Source organism: Strix aluco, chromosome Z, assembly GCF_031877795.1.
Source record: "Strix aluco isolate bStrAlu1 chromosome Z, bStrAlu1.hap1, whole genome shotgun sequence".
NCBI classification, from domain to species: domain Eukaryota; kingdom Metazoa; phylum Chordata; class Aves; order Strigiformes; family Strigidae; genus Strix; species Strix aluco.
The window spans coordinates 6,379,124-6,402,359 of NC_133971.1; the positions used below are offsets into that span (position 1 = coordinate 6,379,124).

Genomic DNA, 23,236 nt, shown 5'->3' on the forward strand with positions numbered 1-23,236 from the left:
AGTTAAATATGGATTGCCAGTTTCATTTAATGAAAGTCCATGATAAAAAGGTCCAGTCTTCATGCCTAAAAAATCAGTAGCTGTTGTAACTTTTTCAGCTGAGTTAAATATGTTATAGATCCCTCCTAAGATCATTGCTGTAACAAGTTGTGCAGTGCACAGGGTTTCCAAAAATTCACAAGCTTCTTTGTATCTGATGCCCTTACAGTGAAGAAGATTCTTTTGACTATAAAGATGAAGAGTCTACTTTTTCTGGTGCTGATTTCTGTCTGCTGGGCTGAACCTCACCCTGACAACTCAAGTCTGGAGCATGAAAGAATTATTCACATTCAAGGTAAGGAAATACATGAGAAAATACCAGTCTCTTCAGATTGCTGAGGGAAACAGAATGATGTGTTTAACAATCCTTAAGTTTTTTATTTTGCTGCACTGTTTTTTAAATACTATTATTACTGGTGACCAAACCTTTTCTTTTCTGCTTCTGTTGCATTATTATTACTCCCAAGGAAAGTTAAAAAATGAAAGTTACACTGTTTAATAACACTTAGTCACAACCTTGCAAAGATTAGGGAGTAAAGTACAGCATGATTTAAGATAAAGAAAAAAGCATGCATCCTAAAGTAATAAACAACTGCAATGGGTTGAAATACCTTTAGTTTATTGTGGAATATATTCAATTTTAAGAAGACTGTCATACATAGTTCTTCACATTACAGAAATTTACTGCTGTTTATTATTTAAAAAGACTCAGCACATCTGAGATCATAATTGCGCAATTTAAAAGAGAAAAAAAATATAGCTTACCCCAAAAGAAATGTGTCTTTCCTCATACCTTTAATTTACACTAAGTATTATACTGGCCTTCTGCGTAATCCTGTTTGGTTCATGTCTGAATCCTAGAGTTTATAGTTGTAGCAGGATTCGAGTCTGCAGTACAATGCAGCTGTTTTCTCAGTCCTAGCTTCAGTCGTTGAGGGTCATCCTTTATAAGAAAAAACAGGGGATATATGCAGTAAGGACTGGCAGAACTAACAGGGGTTTTCCTGCTTCTATTTATATTGAGACTAAAATTAATCTTGCAAAATTAAGAGACGTGGCATTATTGTGCTCTCTCTTTAAAGTTTGATTCCTTTCTCTCAACAGCTGGCAAATTGTTATTTGAGTGTTTGTGTAAATATAGATTACCAAGTTAGGGCAGGTTACTAAGAAAGCCTGAACATTTAAAAGTTCACAGAAAAGTCACAGAAGTTAAAGGTACCCTGCACCTATTAAAACAGGCACTAGGATTGTCAAGGTCAAATAAGGAATAACAGATAGCTGGTTTCACTCTAAGGAAACTCACATGATGAAGGTCAAATGAATGTGTTACATATCACTGTTGTGAGATGATGAGCATTCATTCCCAGAGTAAATTTCAAATTTGACACCAATGTCTGATAAACATAGAGTTTGCCTTTCCTTATATAGTGCAGTTTCTTATCTCTGAGCTTCATTAATCTTTCTGGAAGATTAAATTAGTGGAAATAATTAAACCAAATCAAAATTATTTTTCCTTAATCTGTGTGTTAAACTTGATTAGTCAGCAGTTTAGTGTAATTTGCAAGTCATACATGTTGCTTATTGCTAGTCCTTTGGCATGTGTACAGTGCAGTCTACAAATGCTAATAGTTCAGAGATGATAAACGTTTCAAGATGGACCATTCTCCTTACCCATGAAAACTCACCTGAACCTCGAGTTTATTCCTTCAAGGAAAGATTGGACAAAGCTTAAAATTGAGCTCTGCCATGAACTTTGTACTTCAGCTGATTCAGGCTCTGAAATACACAGACCATAAATCAAAAATAATAAAACTGCTTGGAACTTGGTATTTTTACTATTACATTTTTTCATTTCTCTCTACATTGTGGAATCCCATCGGGCTTGGGATTCTGCTCTGCCCAAACACATGCAATGATCTACACCTGGAAATGAGCTGGAAATCAGGGAAGCTTGTGGAACATGTGTTATAGCTTCATATAAAAGGTATTTTATATTGTGTTACAGAATATAGCATCCCTCTTCACAGCTGAAATCCAAGAGATGTGTAGCAAACTCCTCCCGGATTGAATGCTTTGGAATGCCTTGGAATTACAAAAGGTGTGGATAGATGTTGTATAGTCAAGTACACAGAGTTGAAAAGGATCTCCTGAGGCAATGAACTAAACTGCCTTCTATTCCCTTTTCTTTACACCAAGTAATCTCCTGAAGGTTTACTCTCATTTAAAAAAAAAAAAGCTGGATTTCAAATCTCATTACTGCAAGGCAGTTTGGGACCCTATTTTTCTGATAGGAAAAACACTCTCCTAAGGCTCCATGTTTATTCACAACCATTGTATAGCCTGATGCTTCTTCTAGGATTGCTCCTTAGTTTCAGATAACAATTTTTTTGTCTTTAATGTTCACTTTAAAACATTAAGATAACATTTCTCACAGCTATCGTTTAAGTAAACTTTTTCAAATTCTTCTCTAAGTATATAACCTCTAGTTACCTGGTAATGTTAGTTCATCTCTACACTGGTTCTTCAGATTCATACTTCTTGAGTGCACTCAGATAGGATTTTATTCCAGATTTTAAACTGGCATTAGTATTTTTGTTTTTCAGCTAACAGTGCTTTGTTTTCCAGACCTTGGATCAAATTTGTACTTTTCTCAGCCATGTGGTAGTGCTGATCTATAGTCTATTGTGATAGACAGTATTTAGCAGTCGTTCTCCCTCATTATCACTTGCAATTAACACATACAAGGTTTATATCAGTAATTCTTCATACCAGGCCTTAAAAATCTAGATTATGCATTCAATATTAAATGTTATCATACTTTTTCCACCCTTCTTTCTTCAAACATTCTAAATATCCATTCTCCTCCTTTCAATGGTGCTTAATATGCCATGTGAAAACTTTATTAATTCAACAGCCACATATATTTTATAAGGTAAAAGTAGTGGAAGTATTAAACAGTCTCAAAAATTATACTGGAGAGAGTTCAGTGGCTTTTTTCTGGGCTAATCATTTATTCTTCAGCCCAACCAATTGCAGTCTCTGTATCTAGTTCTTAGACACTTAGCAAAGTTTCTGCCAAAACACCTGTTTTCTCCATCCTGTCTAATTTCATATTTTTCCCATATCACTCACTTCCTTGTAGGAACACCAGTTCTTCAGACTGTGAGGTTTTCTACCCTTTTTTTAAACGGGATATGCTTTCTGAGTTCAGCTTTCATCTTTATGTTTTCATTTCATATCAGTGCATTCATGTACTTTAAACAACATCATACTTTCAGAGCATCAAAACCAATGCTGTTAAAAAGAGAGGATTTGTTAATATAGCACTTGGGTAATTTCTATATTACCTCCCACCTTTATCTGTGTAGTGACTCCATACTACAAAATGAACCTGTGCCTGTTCAAAAGACTTTTTTTTCACTGCTACAGTAAGATCTACAGTCTTTCCTGACATGCTTTTGATCCATGCTCCATTTCCTCCTTACTATCATTTCTTATTTCTTCACAGCCTGCTAAAGCACTAATGTACAGTGTCACCTCATCACCTTTATCTTTCATTTGGCCTTCCTAAAGAGCAGTCACCTATTAATACTGTATTACAGTCTGACGGCTATTTCAGCGTGCTTCTGACTCCCTTAACAACTCTGTGTCAGGAACTGGAAGATCTAGTTACCCCACTTTGCTGCCCCTCCATTTGTATAAAAGCTCCTGCCATCTCTTTTGGACTCAGCATTTGCTAACCAAAATTAACAGTATTTCATAAATTGTGTTTTTCTCTGGTTACACGGACAGGTCATTGCTTTTATGAACACAGAGCTCAAATGTCCACTCTCTTGAAACTGTGGATTTCTTTAGCTTCACTAAACACTTGCCAATCTCCTTAACATTGCAATAGGAATAGATATATTGTCTCGTAAATCTTTTAATTTTTCTTAGAAATGAGTCACTGGCTTCATAAATATCTCTGTTCTGCTCTCAGTGTCAGCTCTAGTTCCTGGTTCTCCCCTTGTTGGTTAATGCAGTGGAAACTGGACCTCAAATTTCTCATCTGCCAGACAGTTTTATCTCCCTACCTTTGCCAGTATTTTCTGCTTCTTTCCTCTAGCCCACTTCTTTTGTTTAAATCTTTTCTTCTTTGGTTTTATTCCAATATCTATGAACAAAATTTATAAAATATCTAAAGCTGCATTTTATCTCTTCTGTGACTTTATTTTCTTTCCTGAAGCTTGTGGTGGATTTCATGCTTTTGGTCAGGCTGCTCTATTAGCCCAGACTGCTTGACCATATCACCTTTCTCTCTGGTAGTTTGTCTGCATACAAAGTCATTCCAGTTTAACTTTTGTGAATTAAAGCAAATGAGAGAACTATATTTAAGTAAGATGTGTTGTTCCCCTCATGACCCCACCCCAGTAAACTGTGTGTGCCTTAGGGGATGCCAGTTTCACTCTTTAAAAAAAATAAAAATCCTAAATGAAATCATCTGGTAAATGTGAAAATGGGACAAAAGTATACCCTCACCACATAAGCATCCACAACAAGAATACAATACTAGTCTAAGCATATCAATGTAATTAAAGACTCATAGTTTTCTCTGAAGTCAAGAACTGCAAAGGACTCTGTGACCCATGAGAGAGGAAGATGGTTCTTTTCAGTGCTCAGCTTTGAATATCTCTCTAATCTATTCATAGTGTTAGTTGCTGACCAATTACTCAAAGAGGCAGAGTACCCTTTAGAGATAAGAGCATTCTTCTGTGTGTAGCTGTTCTGCAAAATAAAGAGTTGACTAAGCCATTACAGTAATTGCTAAGTTAATTACTTAAAGGGTGGCAGGACCCTTTAACATGTCTCCAGTTTGGTCAGGTTTTAGAAATACAACAAGAAAGGCTAGTGAACAGAATACAAAGTCTGGTTTGTGAAGGATCAACCTTTAACTTTTTAGCTTTTCCTTGAATATAAGTGAATTTATATTGTGCAGCATTTTTTTACCTTTCAGATACAAGAATATACCCATTTGCCTATCAAGATCTCTGCGCAGATTTATTTATACATACCAAGAAATACAGCAACATGGAATGAACAGAAAACTTTCTAATACTGACCTATTTAAAAAAAACCCAAAAAGTTAAATCAATTAATCAATAACAAAAGCAGAAAAACTCTTTGCCCAACTTGTTCTACATGATAATGAGTTTTATTTACAGTCCTGTTCTTCAAAACAAGCCAGGACCAACAGAGAGGGAGCAGCTGCATAGACTTGCTGGACTGTCTAAAAACATGATAAGAGTTTAGATGCACTACTGTTTTGACATCTCATAACTAATTCTTATCTTCCCAAGTTTCATGTTTTTCCACTTTCCTTCTGACTTTCTTCCTTTGGTCCACCTTTCTGCATTTTTCCATTTTTAGTGATGTTACCTATTGTTTCTTTCCATTTTCTTGCATTTACCTTTTCCACTTAAAATTTCTTACCAGTTTTGTTGACATTCAGGGCACTTTAGATTATGTCATGATCCATTTTGCAGTCCCTTCTTATAATTGAGCTGCTTCTTTTACATCAACCCAACTTGCTTTCCTCTTCAGAGCATGGCATGTTGCAACAGCATGTAATAGGAATGTCAGCAAAGAGCAACCTCACCTCCTGTTGGCATGTTGGTTTCATTAAAGGAATTCAGGACTGTATATTCTGGAACAGACCTTAAATGATAGATACCAGTATATTTGGGTTGCAAAAAATTATTGCAGAAGCAAAAGGATTCACGTTAAACATAAATTTAACTTACTAATTTGCCTTTACTTGCTACACTCAGTCTAGTTCCCTGTATATAGCATTTAAAGGTAATTCAAAGGCAATTTAAAGAACTGGAAAAGATCCTCACCAGTGCTTCTGGTTTTGTCAAACAATCTTAGTGCCACCCACTTCTGTGCAGAAGAGGTGCAGAGACATTGTCATGATTTCTGTTCTATTCTGCTCTATGAGGCCTGATCTTCCTGCAGTTTGTCTATACTGAAGTAAACACATACTTAAAGTTTGTTTAAGGCAAAAGGTGGCAATACTTTAGAAGAGCTGAAATTTGTTATTCCCTGATGGTTTTATGTGCTGTTAGGTGTCTTAGAGACCTCAGCTTGAGTTAATACGGCCAACGTGTTACTCAGGTTAAATAGATGGGAAAAATGTTTTACCTCATTCTTGTCATCTCTGTGTTGGAGAGACAGATTTCTTTTCTGCCATTTATAAAACTGGTATTTTTAGCTCTACTATTATTTGGAACCATGTATCTGAACTTTTTAACTAAAATTTATCTAGCATCTCTCTTACCAGTTGTATGTCAAAACTTAAAAGTAATGTGACAGGAAAAAGGTAATTTTATCCTGTCAGTTTAGAAGTAGGAACACAGGAGTTTGATGCTTGTATTTTCTTTCTCATGACATAAACAAAATTACATTAATGCTTGGGACAAATAAGAACAGCTTTTCCTAGTTTTACAGCTGATATACAAAAGTTTAATTTTTTTTTTCAAAAGCAAAAGTAAAAAGGTAGGTAGTTAAAACATATTTAGGAAAAATGTAGTAGGAAAAGTATGTGGAAAAAAGTGTGTGCATAATTATTCCTCCTGTTTATGTTTTTACCTTTGGATTCTCAGAGTAATACACACATGTGTATATCAATAATGCATTTCTGTACATATTGTAGCAAGTGGGAATTATTGTTATCACAGAAATTATTTTTGAGTTTTCAGTAGGGATGATGGGATGCCACTGTTACAGGAATAGTGAGGATACTTTAGCATGAGAGCTCAAGCCCCTGGTAACACTACAGGAAAGCAAGAAACAATTCTGTGTTTATTTAAAGTAGGATGGCACACTGTGTTATTAACCTAGTGGCTTGCTAACAGTGTGGAACATTTAGGCAATACATGAGTTTATCTGACAAAACACATCTGTGATGTGATCCCTGACTTATGATTTTTCCCCTCTAAAAATGCACATTTTTTTCTCCACTGTTGCTCTTTTAGTCCATTAAAATGTGGGAATAATCAAGTTTCATAGCCAGGTCAGCATAAGCCTCTGGACAGTTCTGATGGATAAAGTGGATAAAGGTGTTTGCCAAGGGTTGTGGCATGACTCATCCTCTCTGCCCCACACAATGTTCTTGGCCTTCCAGACTTGGCTTGCTATTACTCTTGAGTGCAGGAGCCACTTAAGAGGAAAAGGAAAAAAGAAAAAAAAAAAAAAAAAAATCCCACACCAAAAAAAACCCCCAAACCTAAAAAGACAAACAAATCTGAATACGTGTCCAGCAGTAAAATTTGGAACTAATCCAATAAGCCAGCAGGTGAGACTGAACTGAGAGCTCTAGCAGCATGAGAGCATGTCCACTTACTGTCCTTGAAGTGGGAATCACACTGAATTCAAGGTTAGTTGTGTACAAAGTCATGACAACCAGAACAGCAGTGCTAATTGCATAGCATTCAGGCAAGGGAGAAAGAGAGGTGGAGAATAAAACAGAGGTGGATAGCATGCTGCTGCCTGTGGGCAGGATTACTTAATAGGGTAAAAAATTAAAAAATGGGGATTACTTAAGGTAGCAAGATACCCTTTAGCTTGCAGTATGTGCCTGCTTGATTTGTCACTGTTGAGATACAGCAAAGCCGACCTGAATAGCAAGTTTCCAACCGAGTTTTCATTTGTGGCAGGCAGTCTTTCCCTACAGGTTGGAAAAGCAGCTCCCAGAGTTGTGTGTTATCCCATGCAGCTGGACAGCTTCTACAACTTGGACAAACTCATTTTTAGATAACATAGCTGTTTTAGTATGATGTTGCCTTTGTCATCCATCTAATTGTGCCAAGAGGATTAATAGTAGAGAAGCAGGAGTGGAAAAAATAAGGCAAATTAGTCACCAGTGGTGCCTGGTTCTGTACTAACAGCTGAGCTGCTGCCTGTTTTACAAGACAAAATGTGCCTGGAAGGGTGAAAACCCCACCAAGAAAACCTTTCTCATCCCATTTCTGACCTGAGCTGAAACCAGGGCCAATAATCAGGTTGTTGCCATCTCTGTTCCCAACAGAAGGAGAAGATGGATGTTGCCCAGCACATTCCTCACCATTAGTCCACCATCCGAGGCTCCTGAGTGACCATGCATGTGGTCTGTCTTGTCTCTAGCAAAGATCCAAACTGTCCTGTTGCAGACAACTCTTTAGCGAGGGATTATCAAGGGTTTGCAGAGTTTACAGTTGTTTCGCCATTCACTTTACAAATTCTCTGATGGTACATCTGAAGTTCTGGGTACAAAGAAGTATTGTCTTCTTCAAGTAAAATGCTGGACTCTGTGATAACACTCATGTGTTCCATCATTTTCCTTCTTGCACTTATCTTTTAGATATTCCTGCCATTTTGATACAGAGATAATTTTATTCGGAAGGAGCAGCCTTGTCAGAAACCCCATGAGGAAAGCAGCCAGGGAGCCACTCTGACAAGCATTTAAAACAGTGCTTACCCCATCTTCTATGATCAGATCACTGTTTCACAACAGATCATTGCTCGTTGTATTAAGGTAACCCAGGAAGCAGGATTCATTCCTCATTTAAGATGACTTTTGCAACAGTAAGCTAGAAGGCTGCATCCAGAGTGCTAAACATATCGTAAATGAAGGGATTCTGGTTTGCTTTGTGTTTGGGCATTTTTGTGCGTTGTGTGGTTGGTTTTTTTTCTAGCTCCTTCTCAGTCAAATTCAGAAAGACCAAGACAATTCATTTTGTCATGCTCCCAAAAATATGCAGTTAGGTGAATTTGGCCATCATTCTCACTGGCTGATGGATAATAAAGACCTCTTGGCCTCTTGCCAAACCGCAGTAATCTCATTTTTAATCCCAAATCCCTACTGCCTGCATGTCTTCTGCATGTCTTTTAGTCCAAAAAGAAACTATGCAGCATTCCCCAATCTGACATCTGCTTTTCCTCGAAAGCCAGAGGTTCTTTCTTCATCCCCTCCTAGGTCTGGGAGCAGCAGCAATGTAATTTTCTGCTCCACTATCTTTGCCAGAGAGAAGGGTACATCATCTCTTTTTCTGTAAAAAATAATTGGCTTCTATAAAACTTGAGGGTGGTTGCGTCTCCCTTTGGACAGCCAGGCACACAGGAGATGTTCCAGGCTGAGAAATGCCATGCTTTTCTTTCCTTTCCCAGGTTACCATTCCCTCTGCTTTTTACACTTACTGAGATATAAGGTAATGGCTGCTGCAAAGGGCCAGAGGAGGTGGGAAGCAGCGGGAGAGAGGTACACCACCGCATTAGGATGCTAACTCTGGAGTCAGAGGTGACAGTGCTCTGGGCAGCTCTCCAGCCTTTGCTGGCACAGACTAGCTGTTGTTAGAAAGAGTGAGTGTTAGCAGCCCGAGTCAGACTCTCCCTCATGCCCCAGTCCTTTCTGCTAATATTTATTAACTTGACTATTTCAGTTTTAAAGACCCAACATAGTTGAGCTGTGATTCAGATTTCTTGGTAATAACCACCCCAAAGCATAACATTTCTCCTCCCAAGGTGGACAGAAGTCTGTGGAACGTCTTTGTCCCTGAAGGAAATAGGGAAATTCACAGACAAACTATCCTGGCTGCCTTCACTTTCTTCCTTCTCCTTGTCCTGTGGAAACAGTGTTAGCAACACTTTCCATGGTGCCTTGCCTCAGGTCACCTCTCTCCTTGGATGCTCTCTTCTGAAACGCGGAAGATGGGTTTTCAGAGCAGCCGCAAGGCTCTGCTCACCTTTAGGAAGAAGGGCAGTGAAAAAGAACAGCAGTTATATGGGGCTGCAAGTGATCTGCTCTGCAGTAATGTTTTTTCACTAGGTAAGAAGGTCTCTCATCCTGGTAAAACTACTTGCAGTGCTCAAGCTTGCTCATTCTTGAGGAAGCTGATGTCCTGGGTAGGCTGTCCTGTGCAGGTAATAGCAATGCTCTTGACACAGCATTCCCTGACAAATAACTACACATTTATGATACCTGTTTTTCTTAAGCAAATGCACATTTGCACTGAGCAAGCTTGTCTTCACATTTACCACCCCTCAATGTGTCTGCATAATCATAAAATGCTGCATACCCTGAGGTTTCTTCTGCTGCTTAGTGTGGCCAGAGTGGATAGATAGTGAAGTCAATCTGAAACTGGAATTTAGGTGAATTTATCATTTAGCCAGCAGACCTGTCAACAAGACTGAGAAGCCTAGGACTGTCTGGAGACATTTATGAGCTACAGATCCTGATGTCTCCCTGCACCCCTCATGGCTGCAGACACACCATAGGTTTTTGCAGTGCTGTGAACAGACAGCTGGCTGGGTGGGATACTCCCTGGTGAGCTGTTACGGAGGCTCCCAAATGAGCAACCAACCACCAAAAATAAAAAAAATTAATTATTAACACAGTTAACTAGCTCTCCGTAAATTACAGGTTCGAATGTCTGTGAGAGGAGAACAGAACAACTTTCTAGGGTTTAAGGGCAACCCAAAACGCATAACAAAGAATTCTATGGGGTTTAACGGCAACCCAAAACACAGAACAAAGCACCACTTCCTAGGGTTTAACAGCAACCCAAAACACTTTATCACTCACCTGATAAGTGAGGGCTCTCAACCTCGAGGACCTGCTCAGGGCAGCATCCCGACCCAAGGCACCTCGAGGAGTTTCCTTGGGCAGCATCCCCCGCAGCATGCTGCTCCAGGGGACGAGCTCCAAATGGCTCCCCCAGGGGACTCCATTTATACCCAGGCCCAATCTGACCTGTAGTCAATAGCAGCAGCCAAGAAGCTCTGCTTTCATTGGGCGGATGCACCTGCCACATGGGCTTGTCACTGAAACTTCATCTGTCAGCCCCTCTCCATCCCAGTCTTTCTCTCCTTCAGTCATCCACACCTCTCTCTGGCTGATGACATTTTTGCATGCATTTCTGTGGTTTTGTCCTATCAATCCAGATTCATCCCCACAGACGCCAGCAAAAAATTACTGCTAGCCTTCATAAGGTCAGCCCCTCAGCAGCCTCCACATTTAGGGACTTAGTCTTGGCTTCTGCTGAATTTAGAGAGAGCCACACTGAGCCTTAGAGTAGGGAATCACGTTTCTAAGTGGTTTCATTGACTTGCTGAACACACACAAACAGGGAATTACAAAGTCTTTCTTCTCAATCTGTTATGTAGACTGAGGTTGGTAATTCTTTCCCAGCGAGCAGAGCGTTGATGATTCATTTCTAGTTTCGTTCAGTGTCTCAGTGATAGAGGATGGCAATATCTACAGAAGCGCTGAGCTTGCTAAATCAATTTTGCAAACTGTGCATGAGAGGAGTGGCAAAAGGTACTGAAAGAAGGAAATATTCTCGCTTTTAGATACATCTGATGACTGCCACCATGAAATCTGTGTTTTCCAGGGTTTTCCCAAGGCAGCACAGCCTGTCAAAGAAGTCCCAGAGACTTAAGGTTGGAAGCGAGCACCTGCTCAAGCTGAACATAATGATTTCATAGAGGAACATCAGCTGTAGTGACCTATTAGAGAGAAAAGAGAGAAAAGAGAGAAGGAAGTCTGGGGCGAGGGTGAGGAGGAGAGGAGCCAGCCAGTTAAATATGGGGTTGTGTGAAAAGTGAGAGCAAAATACTAAAGATAAAATAGTGACAAGTTTGAAGGAGATGAGGAAAACAGATGAGAAAAAAACAGATTGAGATGATAAGAAAAATGGACAGGAGAAGAGTGGATTTTACATTTGAAGATAAATTGGACTTCCTTACTTTGGTGAAAGTACGTCAGAAGAGGAACTCAAACTCAAAAATTAGAATAAAATACAAATAGAAAATGAGACATTTTAGGATTATGCTGACATTTTTTTTGTCAACATAAATAGTGCTATTTGATACAGTAATGGCTTTTCTGTTTTGTGAGTGTGATTCACTGCATCCCAGATCACGAGGGGCTTTGTATGCTGCTGCCTGAATAAGCTGAGTCCATACATAAAAATTGAATTATGAAAAAAAATGTCTCATTGATAGACAGCTCTTGAACAACCAGTAAGGAAATACAGGATGTTTGTGTGGAGCCTTTCATGGATGATGGCATTCATCCACCAGCTGTATAACTCTAAATATAACTCTAAATATAGCTCTATCTTCATGACCATGGAGTATTTAGGATGGCCTCTGCCTATATTGGGGGCAATGCTGCGAAACAGTTTGCCTCTCTTTCTGTTTGGGAGTGTACACACACAGACATACTTGCAGCTAAGTAAATAATTATATATAAAACTGGTTTATACACACTACAACTGCATAGGTACAAAATTATTTCAGCGAAAAGATCCTGCAGACCTGAGGTACAGTATAGCTGATGGTTGTTATGGCATTGATCATATTCATTCTGTAAAAGGCAGATTGCAGACTAATTCTTGTTTTTGTTTTTCTCTTTGAATCCTAACAGAAAATGGACCCCGTCTCCTTGTGGTAGCAGAGCAAGCTAAAATCTTCTCACACCGGGGTGGCAACGTCACACTGCCATGTAAATTTTACCATGAACACACATCAACAGCTGGCTCAGGAACCCACAAAATCCGGGTCAAGTGGACCAAACTCACCTCAGATTACCTCAAAGAAGTGGATGTCTTTGTTGCAATGGGACACCACAGAAAGAGCTACGGAAACTACCAGGGCAGAGTGTTTCTGAGGGAAAGCAGTGAAAACGATGCCTCTCTTATAATCACAAATATAATTCTGGAGGATTATGGGAGATATAAGTGCGAGGTGATTGAAGGATTAGAGGATGACACAGCAGTGGTAGCTCTGAATTTGGAAGGTAGGTAACACCTGAATTATACTAAAATTCAGATTTGCGCAGTGTTAAGGAATACCTTCTTTTTTCTCCTAATACTGCTGATACTGTGTTATCAGTGATATCATCAAGCTGAGAAGTGGGATTCATTGTACTCAGGGGATCTTGGCCTGACAGCCCATGACAGCAATCATAAATTAGAAGAACATTAGGATTTCTATAATTTATACTAGCCTACAGCATATTCAGTTTCCAGGGAGACCCGGTGTGAGGGGAGCCAAAAAAGAATGACCAAACATAGTATGAAGAACTCCGTATGTTTCTAATTTCTCCTATCACTTTAGAGAAGCCATTGCACGTTTTTACAGTAGACTTAGTCAAAATTATATTAAATATTCCCTTAATAGCCATTTTACAGAACTTGGGGACATTTTAGATTATTGAGCAAATACAAATCTTCTTACAAAGAGGAAAAATTTTAAAGTAGTTTTCCAGAGACAAGGGGTTTGTTTTTTCCAGCCTTATAATTACATAAAATAGATCTTTATATTGCCTGCCAAGAAAACTCCTACATATATTCTGTAGTCATTTCCCTCAGAAATATTCTTGAAAATAATAGAGTACAAAACATTAGAAAAATCAGTGAAACAGGTTTAAAGAGAACCAAAAATTCAGCTTTCCTTCACTCTTATGAAATGCAGATAAATTTTATGAGATTCAATGCATGTAAACGACCATTTAATCTTTTTCCCAAAGCACTGCACTGAATTCAGCCATAAACTAAAAATTGCATGAAGATGTCTCCCTTACTCTTACCCTTATACTTACCAGCAAGTGTGTGCCAGAGAGAACTTTACAGAAGCCACATATCTATGAAAACTAGTTAGGAAGAAAAAAAGAAAAGAAAAAAAGACCCCTGGCTCTCACACCTGTAAACAGATGACATGTATGACTCTTTCATTGAGGGTTATTGTACATTATGATGGTTATATAGTTACCCAGTGCAATAAGACTGGCTGAGTGGTTTTTGGACCCAAATAGATATCATGGGCTTATCTTACTTCTTTACATCTATTTTTCCATTCTGGGTTGGAGGCTGCTGAAACCTTCCATTTCTGAGTGCAGAAAGACCCTGCACAGTTTGCATGCCAGCAGGATAGTTGATTTAGGTTGTTTCACCTCACATAATCCATCTTTAATAAGAATGCTTGCTGTTCTTTTCAAACTTAAGAGATAATGAAAACTGGACATATACACGCCCAGATTAAGTTGTCTAAAACAGTTGTCAGTGAAGACAGAAATGAGTAGGAGGAAAAAGCATTTTACTTTATTCATCTCTGCTAGCCAAAGTCTCTCATGTGTTCAGTCTCCTCTTCGCTCAGGCAGGCACTGCAGTGGTTGCTCGTTGCAGCTGCTGTCATTGAGATGAACCACTGAAGGCAGAGCAGCTTCTGCTTGGCATGCTCAGCTTTACTAAAGGCAAGGCTCTGGTCAGCTGCCCAGGCTGTAGGTATGGGCCCTGTGATCGGGAGACATGTTACGAGGTGGGCAGCCCCAGGGGACAAGAGTGATCCACCTCACAGGGTGGTTTCCAGACAATAAGGATGTAAATAAAAATGCAGTAAGTGCAGCTGTTTACTGCACATGAGGAATAGCAAGCACCATGTCATCCAGACCAGAAACGTGCAGCATCTTTAACTGTGTTTGACCCCAGCACGTCTCTTCTCCTCTTGCACTGTTGTGCAGACAGCCCTGGAGCCCACCCCTAGGTTGTGAGGATGCTCAATAATTCAGAAATATTCTTCTGACAGTCTCCTTACATCCTAAGTACATACCTCTATCAGGCTTCAAGGTATTCTAGATAAATAGCTACACATCTTGTTGCCCATCAGATACTGGGATTTCCGTGTCTTACAGCATCATGGTATTTTTGCCAGTGTAAAAGGGTCAGAGCCAGGGTAAAGTCTTTAAAGTGTTCATCACACCACACATCTGGACCAGATACTTGTCTAGTGCCACTTAACATTGTGCCTCTGAAGCAAAAGTTAATTAGCTTTCTGCTATTAAAAGCAAGGAGGTTCCAGCACAAATGTTTCCTGCTGTGCCAGGAATGCTTGGGAGTTGCTGACGGCTGTGGTGGCAGATTGGAAAATTTTGCCTGAAGTATGATACAAATACTTGTGCACATGCAGAGATCCATGTTAGAAAGACTAGATTTGATTGATACTAGGGTAAGAAAGCAATGAGAAATCTTTTCTTTAATGCATACAGTAACACAACTGAAAAAAGGAAATTTTCTGCCTTTTTCACTGTGACTGTTTCGTGATATAGTAACAGTCCACTGGATACAAGGTCTGGATCCCACCTCCTGACATGTGCCATCCCCTCTAGCTTACTGCTCTTACTCTAAACAGTGTCTCCCTCTGAAGTATGCCAACTCCAGCCCATCCTGTACAACAGCACCACTCCTTCCTGTTTTCCCCCACCTCCAAAATAAGGAAATTCATAAGGATAAGAGGAATCATATTTCTTCAACCAAGTATGTTCCAATCTCTGCTCAAAGGGAAGTTTGTATATTTTAACTAGTGTCTGGCTAACATAACAAACAATGTCTTTTCAATCATTTTTGTCAGACATGGGACACATGTAAGACAGTTCATTTCTGATGTTATAGAGTGGTGTTTCCTAAGCTGGCAGGAAAATTTCATTTGTGAAACCTCATGGTAAAATGTAACCTTTCAAGTGATATAAGACTGGTGAGTGTGTCAGTGTCAGTCCTGCTGAGTCCTCTAAGTTACATTGAAGTTTCCTTCTAAAATGATAATGATTGAAATGCACTTATATTTACATGGACATACATAGTTGATGGAATGTATTACTCTGTTTGCATGCCCCTGTGCTTATTTTTTCACCTAATCTGCAGCTTTATGTAGTGCTGGCTTTAACTGCTGTTTCTTGTATTTGAGCAATGCAGAACAGATCAAGGAAAAAAAAAAATCAGTCCTTGGACAAAATGAAAATATATCAGCCCATTCCAACATTCTACATCTGTTATAAATAATAAGGTTAATCTCACAGTGGGAAGGATTTGCATCAATAGCCTCATGTCCTGAGATGGTAGCCCTAAGGATGTTAATTGGCAGCAAGACAAAGCCATTTATATCCAGGAATGCCCACTAGCAGTGCAAAACAGCTAGTGGGCTCACTGTACAAACAGTATAGCTTTGGCTAGGAGAAATCATGTATCGATATGAAAATAGTTGACCTCTACCTCAATAGACCTTTTTTCTTCGCCGAATGTGGTAGTGTTTTATTCTTATTAGTCTCAAAGGCCTCCTGGGATTGTCATAAAATAAACTGTTCATAATAACTGGGTACTTTTAGCTTTGAAAAAGCAGTGGAATTAGATTCAGTCTGTGTTTGTTACATACGTGACATGTTTTTGGTATGTTTTCTTCACTATTATTTAGTGCAGAGCCACACCATTTTCCCCCCATATGCTACCAAGACAGTGCTGTCTAGCAGCTAAAACTCAGGACTAGGATTCGCTGCAGTATTTCACAACCACCAGCTGTGGGAACTATTCAATCATGTCATGATTATCATCCTATTTGTAGCCTTAAGTACAAGGACTGGTCTAAGGACAGGAGGGTTGGGCTGGGCATGGTGGTTGCAAGAAATGTCAAGTACTGCAGAGAACAGGACACTTTATGTTGGCCTTGTCACCAAAGCCATTTTCTCACTGAACTGGCCTTACTCTCCTGCTGCACATAAAATACGGATCATGAGTTTTACACTCTTTTTCTAATGTTCTGAGAATCAAAAGCTTAACAAATTAAAAGGTCTCCTATGTCAGGTAGATATTGTTGCCCGAGTCATAAGCAAAGAAAGAATTCTCAGCTTACATTAAATTTTCTTTATGCTGGTGTTTTACTGTTCTACACTAAATTTTCTTTATGTTAGTGCTTTACTATTTTCCTTTCTTAGGAATACTAGGCACAGTAATGAATCTCACAACATCAGGATTGTGTGCTTCAGCTTCCCATGCATGCAAAGGCTCCATCACTGGCCCTCAGTTATACTGCTCAGACACAGATTTTGTGTACTATTCCTTCATGAGATTCATGGGCCAGTTGACAAAGAAAGTAGAACAACACTAAACTGCCAAAGGCAGATTTTCACTCTATTAGAATTTTTTTTATAGTTTCTCTCTTCAGGGAGAGGTGATAACTGAACACATTAGTTTTGCAATATAGGCTATAAAATACTTACTTCATCGTACGTTCAACAGTACCGGAAATATGCAGATCTAGATAAAGCCATTAAAAATTTCCGTAGAAAGCTGCCTCTAGATAGAAGCTAACTCTTTGGGTGGCTCCACACAAACCAAAACCCATTAGGTTTTATGATCTTGCTTAGAGGTACGTTAGCCATTATGTCCAAGACAGAGTTAGAAAAAGAACAGGCATCTCCTTCAAAAACAGACTATAGTTCAGAATAGATCAAACAAATCCATAGGCTTCATATAAACAAATTAGTCCAAATTGTCACAGCAGTCATTTTCTAATCTGGTCATTTACTCTTAAACTGGGTGTACGTAATGGGGAATTCATAGGTGAAACCAGTGAAACCAACCCCATGCTCTCAACAGCAGGAGAAATCAGATTTAGCCTAACACTGTATGTCATATTTGTTTCTTCTGTGTGTTGCTGTTAAATTTATGCACCAAAAGCTATGTTAATTATCCTTTGTGTGACAATCTGTTATACGCTCTACTATAAAACTGATTTTATAGGACACACTTTGTGAGTCCCTAGAAGACGACGAAAAGTCTTGTAAAAGGCAACAGGAGTTTGTCAAGAATAAGTCATGACAGACCAGTGTAATTCCTTCTGTGACAGGGTAACAGGGCTTTGCAGACACAGCTGTGTTTGTCAGTGCTGTGAGAAATGATATTTGAAAGATGCAGGTGGAGTAAAAAGTTCAAAATACAGCAACAAAAAATTATCTGGAAATGATGACCCAAAAATAAAATGCTAAAAGAATTTAGGACTAATTAACCTAAGGAGATCAAGGAAAGACAACAATCTGCAATTTTTTGTAAAGGCTGTAGAAAAATAAGGGAATAATCTGCCTCCAGGCCAGGTGAATCTAGTTCATGTGCCTGTATTGGTCAGAAATAAGCAACCCCACTGTCAGCTTAGCTATGGGATGCTGTGGGCTGCAGGGACACCACCTCAAACTTCAGTTCCATTTTTAGGGAGACTGATACCTGCTGACAGTTAGTGGCCCACCCATGGAGTCTGTGCTGAATGATCAGATATCTGACAGTCCTGCCAGGCATAGACATGGAGATAGAGTCTCAAGGAAAATGAGGGACTTTACCACTTTTTACAGAATTTTAGAAATCCAGCATGGAAAATTTCTCCATCAAGTGTATGAACCTGCCAGCATAAAACTGTACCCTACAGTATAGTATATAGCAAACCCTACTGTTACCCTGTGTTTACACTGGCTACAAGAAAACTTACTTTTCTGTTTGGGCTAGAACTCAAGGAAGCCCATTTCTTTACTCTGGCTGTAAAAAGACCTTTTTTTCCATATGGGTCAACAGAAATTTGTGTTATTTTGTCCTATGTGTAAATACTCTTAAAACTGCTAATTGTGTATGGTGCTGGCTTAATATACACCCATAAATTATTACAGGAGTTGAGCTTTCTAAGTTTATTTCCTCACCTTGTTGTCTTGGGTAACTGTTATAGCTCCTTGCACTGACAATGTGTCTGTAGCAACTAAGCAATTGCAAAGCACTTGCACTGAATTTTAGGGATTACCTGCTTAAAAGGTTCTGAAATACAAATAGCTTACAGAGGACACACAAATATCATCTCTTTCACATTCCCTAAAACACCACAGTAACTGAAGCAGAGTAGTACATTGGTGGAATTGAATGTAAGGCATTCATGGAAATTCAGGTGTGCATATGGGGAGGATACGTTACACATCTGGTTCTTACGTTCCGATTTGGTAGAAATCCTAATTTCCATTACAGTAGTCATTTTCTGGACTGTGATTGCGTTGTCACAGGTGCATATAGCAAGCCTCACCTGGCCCTCCTCTTTCACTAACAGATTTATTCTCCACTGAATTGATGTGTGTCAGGTTCTTCCTCTCTTGCTTGGAGGAAAGGAGGTCCTTCCCCGGGGGTAGGACCTATTCCAGAGATTTGAGTGTTTGGGAAAGAAGCCATTCCATGAAGTCTATATTGCAAATTAATATTCCCCATTCAGGCTCCACAAATGGCTCAGCTGCTTCCTTAAGTAGGGAGCTGAATCACTACGGTCAGGTTAAGGCTCCTCAGGTCAGTCTTCCCACAAACTAACCTGATTTTAACCATCTGAGGCTGGAAGTTTTATTTTCCTCCACTTTTTAAGCTGAATTTGTTAACATTTGGAAGTGGGTGTTTTGTCTAGTGGTAAAACACAGAGTTGGAGTCAGGCGTTTACATTCAGTCTGTAGTTTGGGAACAGCGACAAGCCTCAGGACAGCTTTTGTCCATTCAAGAACAGATGGGATGGATTATCTTTCAATGGGTTGTAAGTCCAAGACTGAAGAAGATGTTTTGCAATTAACTAAAGTTCAGCACTGCTAAATTGTAACAAGAGGAAGATGAGTAGTAAGATCTAATTATGAATTTCAGCTAGGTTTGATAGGGAGATGAAGAGGAAAATATATATCAGAAAAGATGCAAACAACACAAAACACATACCCAGTCAATTTCGCTCTACAAAATCACGAATGGCCACCCCCATCTGCAGGGTGAAGTTAATGCTAATCAGTTGCAGACTTGTACTGCAGATGAACTCAAACAAAAATCAGCTTCTATGCAGTCTACCCAAATATAGCCCAAAGCTAATATTACACTTTTGTGCATATTTATGTTATTAAAACATTATGTTCCAAACTGTCAAACTCAAATAGTTTTGTAACAAATTTGCATACATATTTAACCTCTTTTAAAAAGTGATTTTGGAAACCTTAAGAAATGAAATCTGAGTGAACAGTTTCAAATTAATTGTTGCTCAGTTTTTAGAAGTGTGTAAGTTTATATCTTGATTAAAAAATACCCACCTCTGATGTTTTTAGGAGGTTTTTTGACATGTATATGCAAATCAGACATGTACTGGACAAGGAGTCACTTGTCTGGGGAAGTGTAGTTCTGCAAAAATAATAAGTATTGGATTTCTAATAAAGTAATAAAGCTTGGACTCCTCTGACATTTGCTATATTTTTATTATAGCCAGTGATATTTCTATCCATTAGTACTGAGGGGGAATGAATAATTTTTTAGAAGAGACGTGAGGAGGAGGAAGGAAAAACAGAGATCCAGAAGAATAGAAAACATCTACAGCTTCTTTTTTATGAATTTACAGTTAACAGCACATGTTGTGTTACATTACATTCATGCTTTATAGTTCAGAACAGCTAATAACTGAAAAGCCCTTTAACAAAGGATTTACAAAAGGAAAGAACCTCAACAGACCCTCTAGCTAATTGCTGAAGGAGAGCAAAACATTGTTTATTATTACCCTGCCAAGTTTACATTTGCATGCTTTATTTTCTTGGACCAAGTCACTGAGGTTTAGTAATAACAAAGATTTTGTTTAACAAAAATAACACTTCTTGGACGATAGATGGGTGAGGGACAAAAGGGAAAGAAAGAACACATTAAGATTCTCATGGAATAGAAACTGAAGTGGGTTTGAATGTTTGGAAAGAGGAATGGCTTCACTCCATGGTGAGAGCCTTGCATGACCATACAGTAATTTCTCTATCCTATGCTACATTGCCCTGGAGACAAGGAACTTGTTATGGGACAGAGAATTCATCAGCAGGGAGAAAGTAAAAAGAAAGATGGATGTTTATACCAGTGTGAAGTTTTTGGCTCATCTCATGTGTTATCTTGTCTTCAGTCCCTCTGCATCCTACAGCACTTATTCTACAGAGATCTTTGAGAATAAACATTCTGAGCTGGATCTTCTGTGATGCCGTCTTATTTCAGTTTATTTGACTGGGCTTAAGCCAACTGTAAAATTTAGATCTGGGTTAAGTCTCTAAACCTTGCCAAAGATTAGGGTGGTCTGGTCCAAAATTTTGTTTCAAGTCTTTCTCTTCTCTTTTATCAGAGCCACATGGGGAAGTGGTTCTTCAGCGTTTTGTGAAACATCTTTCATGCTCCAAGAAGTAATCTTTAACTACAGATCCTTTTCAGAAAACAAGCAGAAAATATACTGTGGAAAAATCTGTCAGATAAGGGCAATGACTTTGATTAAATGTTGCTGCTGAAATAATTCTGGAGTTGTCCCCACGTTTCCCACCTCCACTTGCATGTCCTCTGTTATAAGAAGGTATCTCTGCCATACCTGGCTCACCACTGACAAGCAAGAGGCAGGGCTTTGGGCTGGCCTGTGGCTGGTCCTCAGGGGTGGAAGGAAGCATTTGGCAGGTCCATGCTCCTTGCACAGTGCTTCTCCAGCAAGCGTCCTTTCGTTAAGCCAGCAGTGCTTTTGCCAGCCATAGGGGCAGCAAGGGAAGGTGGTGTCTCACATGGCTTCCTACTAGGGCTGTCTTGCGTTGCTTCATGTTGTGTGCTACATGGCTCACCATCTGCAATTGGGGAAACCTGTCTTCTGCTCAAGGAGGCGTGCTCCCTGATGCCCTCTGTGAGAAGCTCTCCCTCCCTGAGTGGTGACAAACTGCCAAAAACCAGCTGGAAAGTAGCAGAAAAGTCTCCCTAAAACCACACACGACTTCACTGATTTTATTTCCCTATAGATTTCCTACTTTTAGACCTCAGGACGCTAAATTTATGTTTCCCACCAGTCTAGCCTTCAAATGTAGTTATTAAGCTGGGCATGAAATACCTTCCTGTTCCTAGGATAATGTGACATAAAAAAAAAAAAAAAAAATCAAAAAAACAACTGTCTTGAACCTCTAAGCTGGGCATGAAATACCTTCCCGTTCCTAGGTTAATGTGAAAGAAAAAAAAAACCCACAAACAAAAAAAACCTGTCTTGAACCTCGCAGGAAATCTTGGGAAGGGTCCATGAAAAGAACTTAGCTCTCTTTTATGTCAATCAAAACACTTAATTTTAATGTCTATGTGTAAAAAGAAATAGTTCATATGCCTCTGTACTACAATTTCTTCTTTCTAAATGACTGCCAGAGAAATCCCCAAATTCCATCCCACAAAAATGGAACTAGGCTGGGATTTAATTTATTTTTTAAATAGAGAAATTGATCTTACAGATGGTAAACTGGAATTTTCTGATGAAAAACGTGTAGTTGCAAAAATTCAGCCACCTCTGCTTGTCTTTAAGTACTCTCAAAGTGCACGAGGGTGAGATCACAGTGGGGACAGCAAAGCTGCAGATGGGAGCAACGTGCAGACCTGGCACAGTTCCCATTGGAAAAGGGATGAGGTTACGGGGAGAGGAGCCAGCTAGGTAAAGCAGCAGCCCTATCCTCTTCTCAAACCTAATGGCTGATGTGCTGACAGTGTGTTTTCCCCCAGAAAAAAAAAACAACTTTACAGTCTGACACACATGATGGGATTAACCTTTATTTCTCCTTCTGGTGACTGTAAATGCTGTTTCCCTTTCTTCTCCTCTTTCGGTGTCCAGTAACTCACCCTCTTTCTACCCCTTCAGGTGTCGTATTCCCTTATTCTCCGCGGCTGGGTCGTTACAACTTAAACTTCCACGAGGCTCAGCGAGCGTGTCTGGACCAAGACTCTGTTATCGCCTCCTTTGACCAGCTCTACGATGCCTGGAGGTCAGGGCTGGACTGGTGTAACGCCGGCTGGCTCAGTGACGGCTCCGTGCAGTACCCCATCACCAAGCCCAGGGAGCCCTGCGGAGGGAAGAACACAGTGCCTGGGGTCAGGAATTACGGGTTCTGGGATAAAGATAAAAGCCGATATGATGTTTTCTGTTTTACTTCAAACTTCAATGGTAAGAGTCTTCTTCACCCCTACCTTGTAAACGACTGTTTCTGTGCTTAGGAAAGAAACTCCAATGGCAGCAAGGGATATTTGATTTGTCAAAGCTTATGTTACGTTTGGAAAATGTTATTGTTGAGTTTACAAGGACACATGCACAGAGTAAAGTTGTCTTTGCCATATGTTCATGTAGATCGTTTTTACAACTCAGAACTTGTATTGGCAGAAGTTTCTAATATGTCTGCTTTCACCCCGTTAAAATTTATATGTACTCTTTTAATGTTAATATATGCCCAGTTTATTTCAGTTAAAGTGATGAAGAAACCTGCGATTCATTAATTGAGCTTTCCTGTTGAATCAGTTATAATTATGTTTTACAACTTAAATATATGACCAGAACAAAATTC

At 39.3% G+C, this 23,236-nt stretch overlaps 1 protein-coding gene across 2 annotated transcripts in view; it reads left to right on the plus strand.

The window, feature by feature from the left end:
* The first annotated feature begins 234 nt into the window (after positions 1-234).
* The window catches only part of HAPLN1 (hyaluronan and proteoglycan link protein 1), a 30,411-nt gene continuing 7,409 nt past the window's right edge, over positions 235-23,236 (plus strand). The window contains exons 1-4 of one of the 2 annotated variants that reach the window (XM_074812689.1): positions 235-334; positions 1,318-1,320; positions 12,482-12,853; positions 22,540-22,842. In XM_074812689.1, coding sequence (XP_074668790.1) covers positions 235-334; positions 1,318-1,320; positions 12,482-12,853; positions 22,540-22,842 — 778 coding nt within the window. Of the gene's footprint in view, positions 335-1,317; positions 1,321-9,885; positions 9,889-12,481; positions 12,854-22,539; positions 22,843-23,236 lie in introns of both variants that reach the window. The other variant, XM_074812688.1, reaches the window with a different exon arrangement.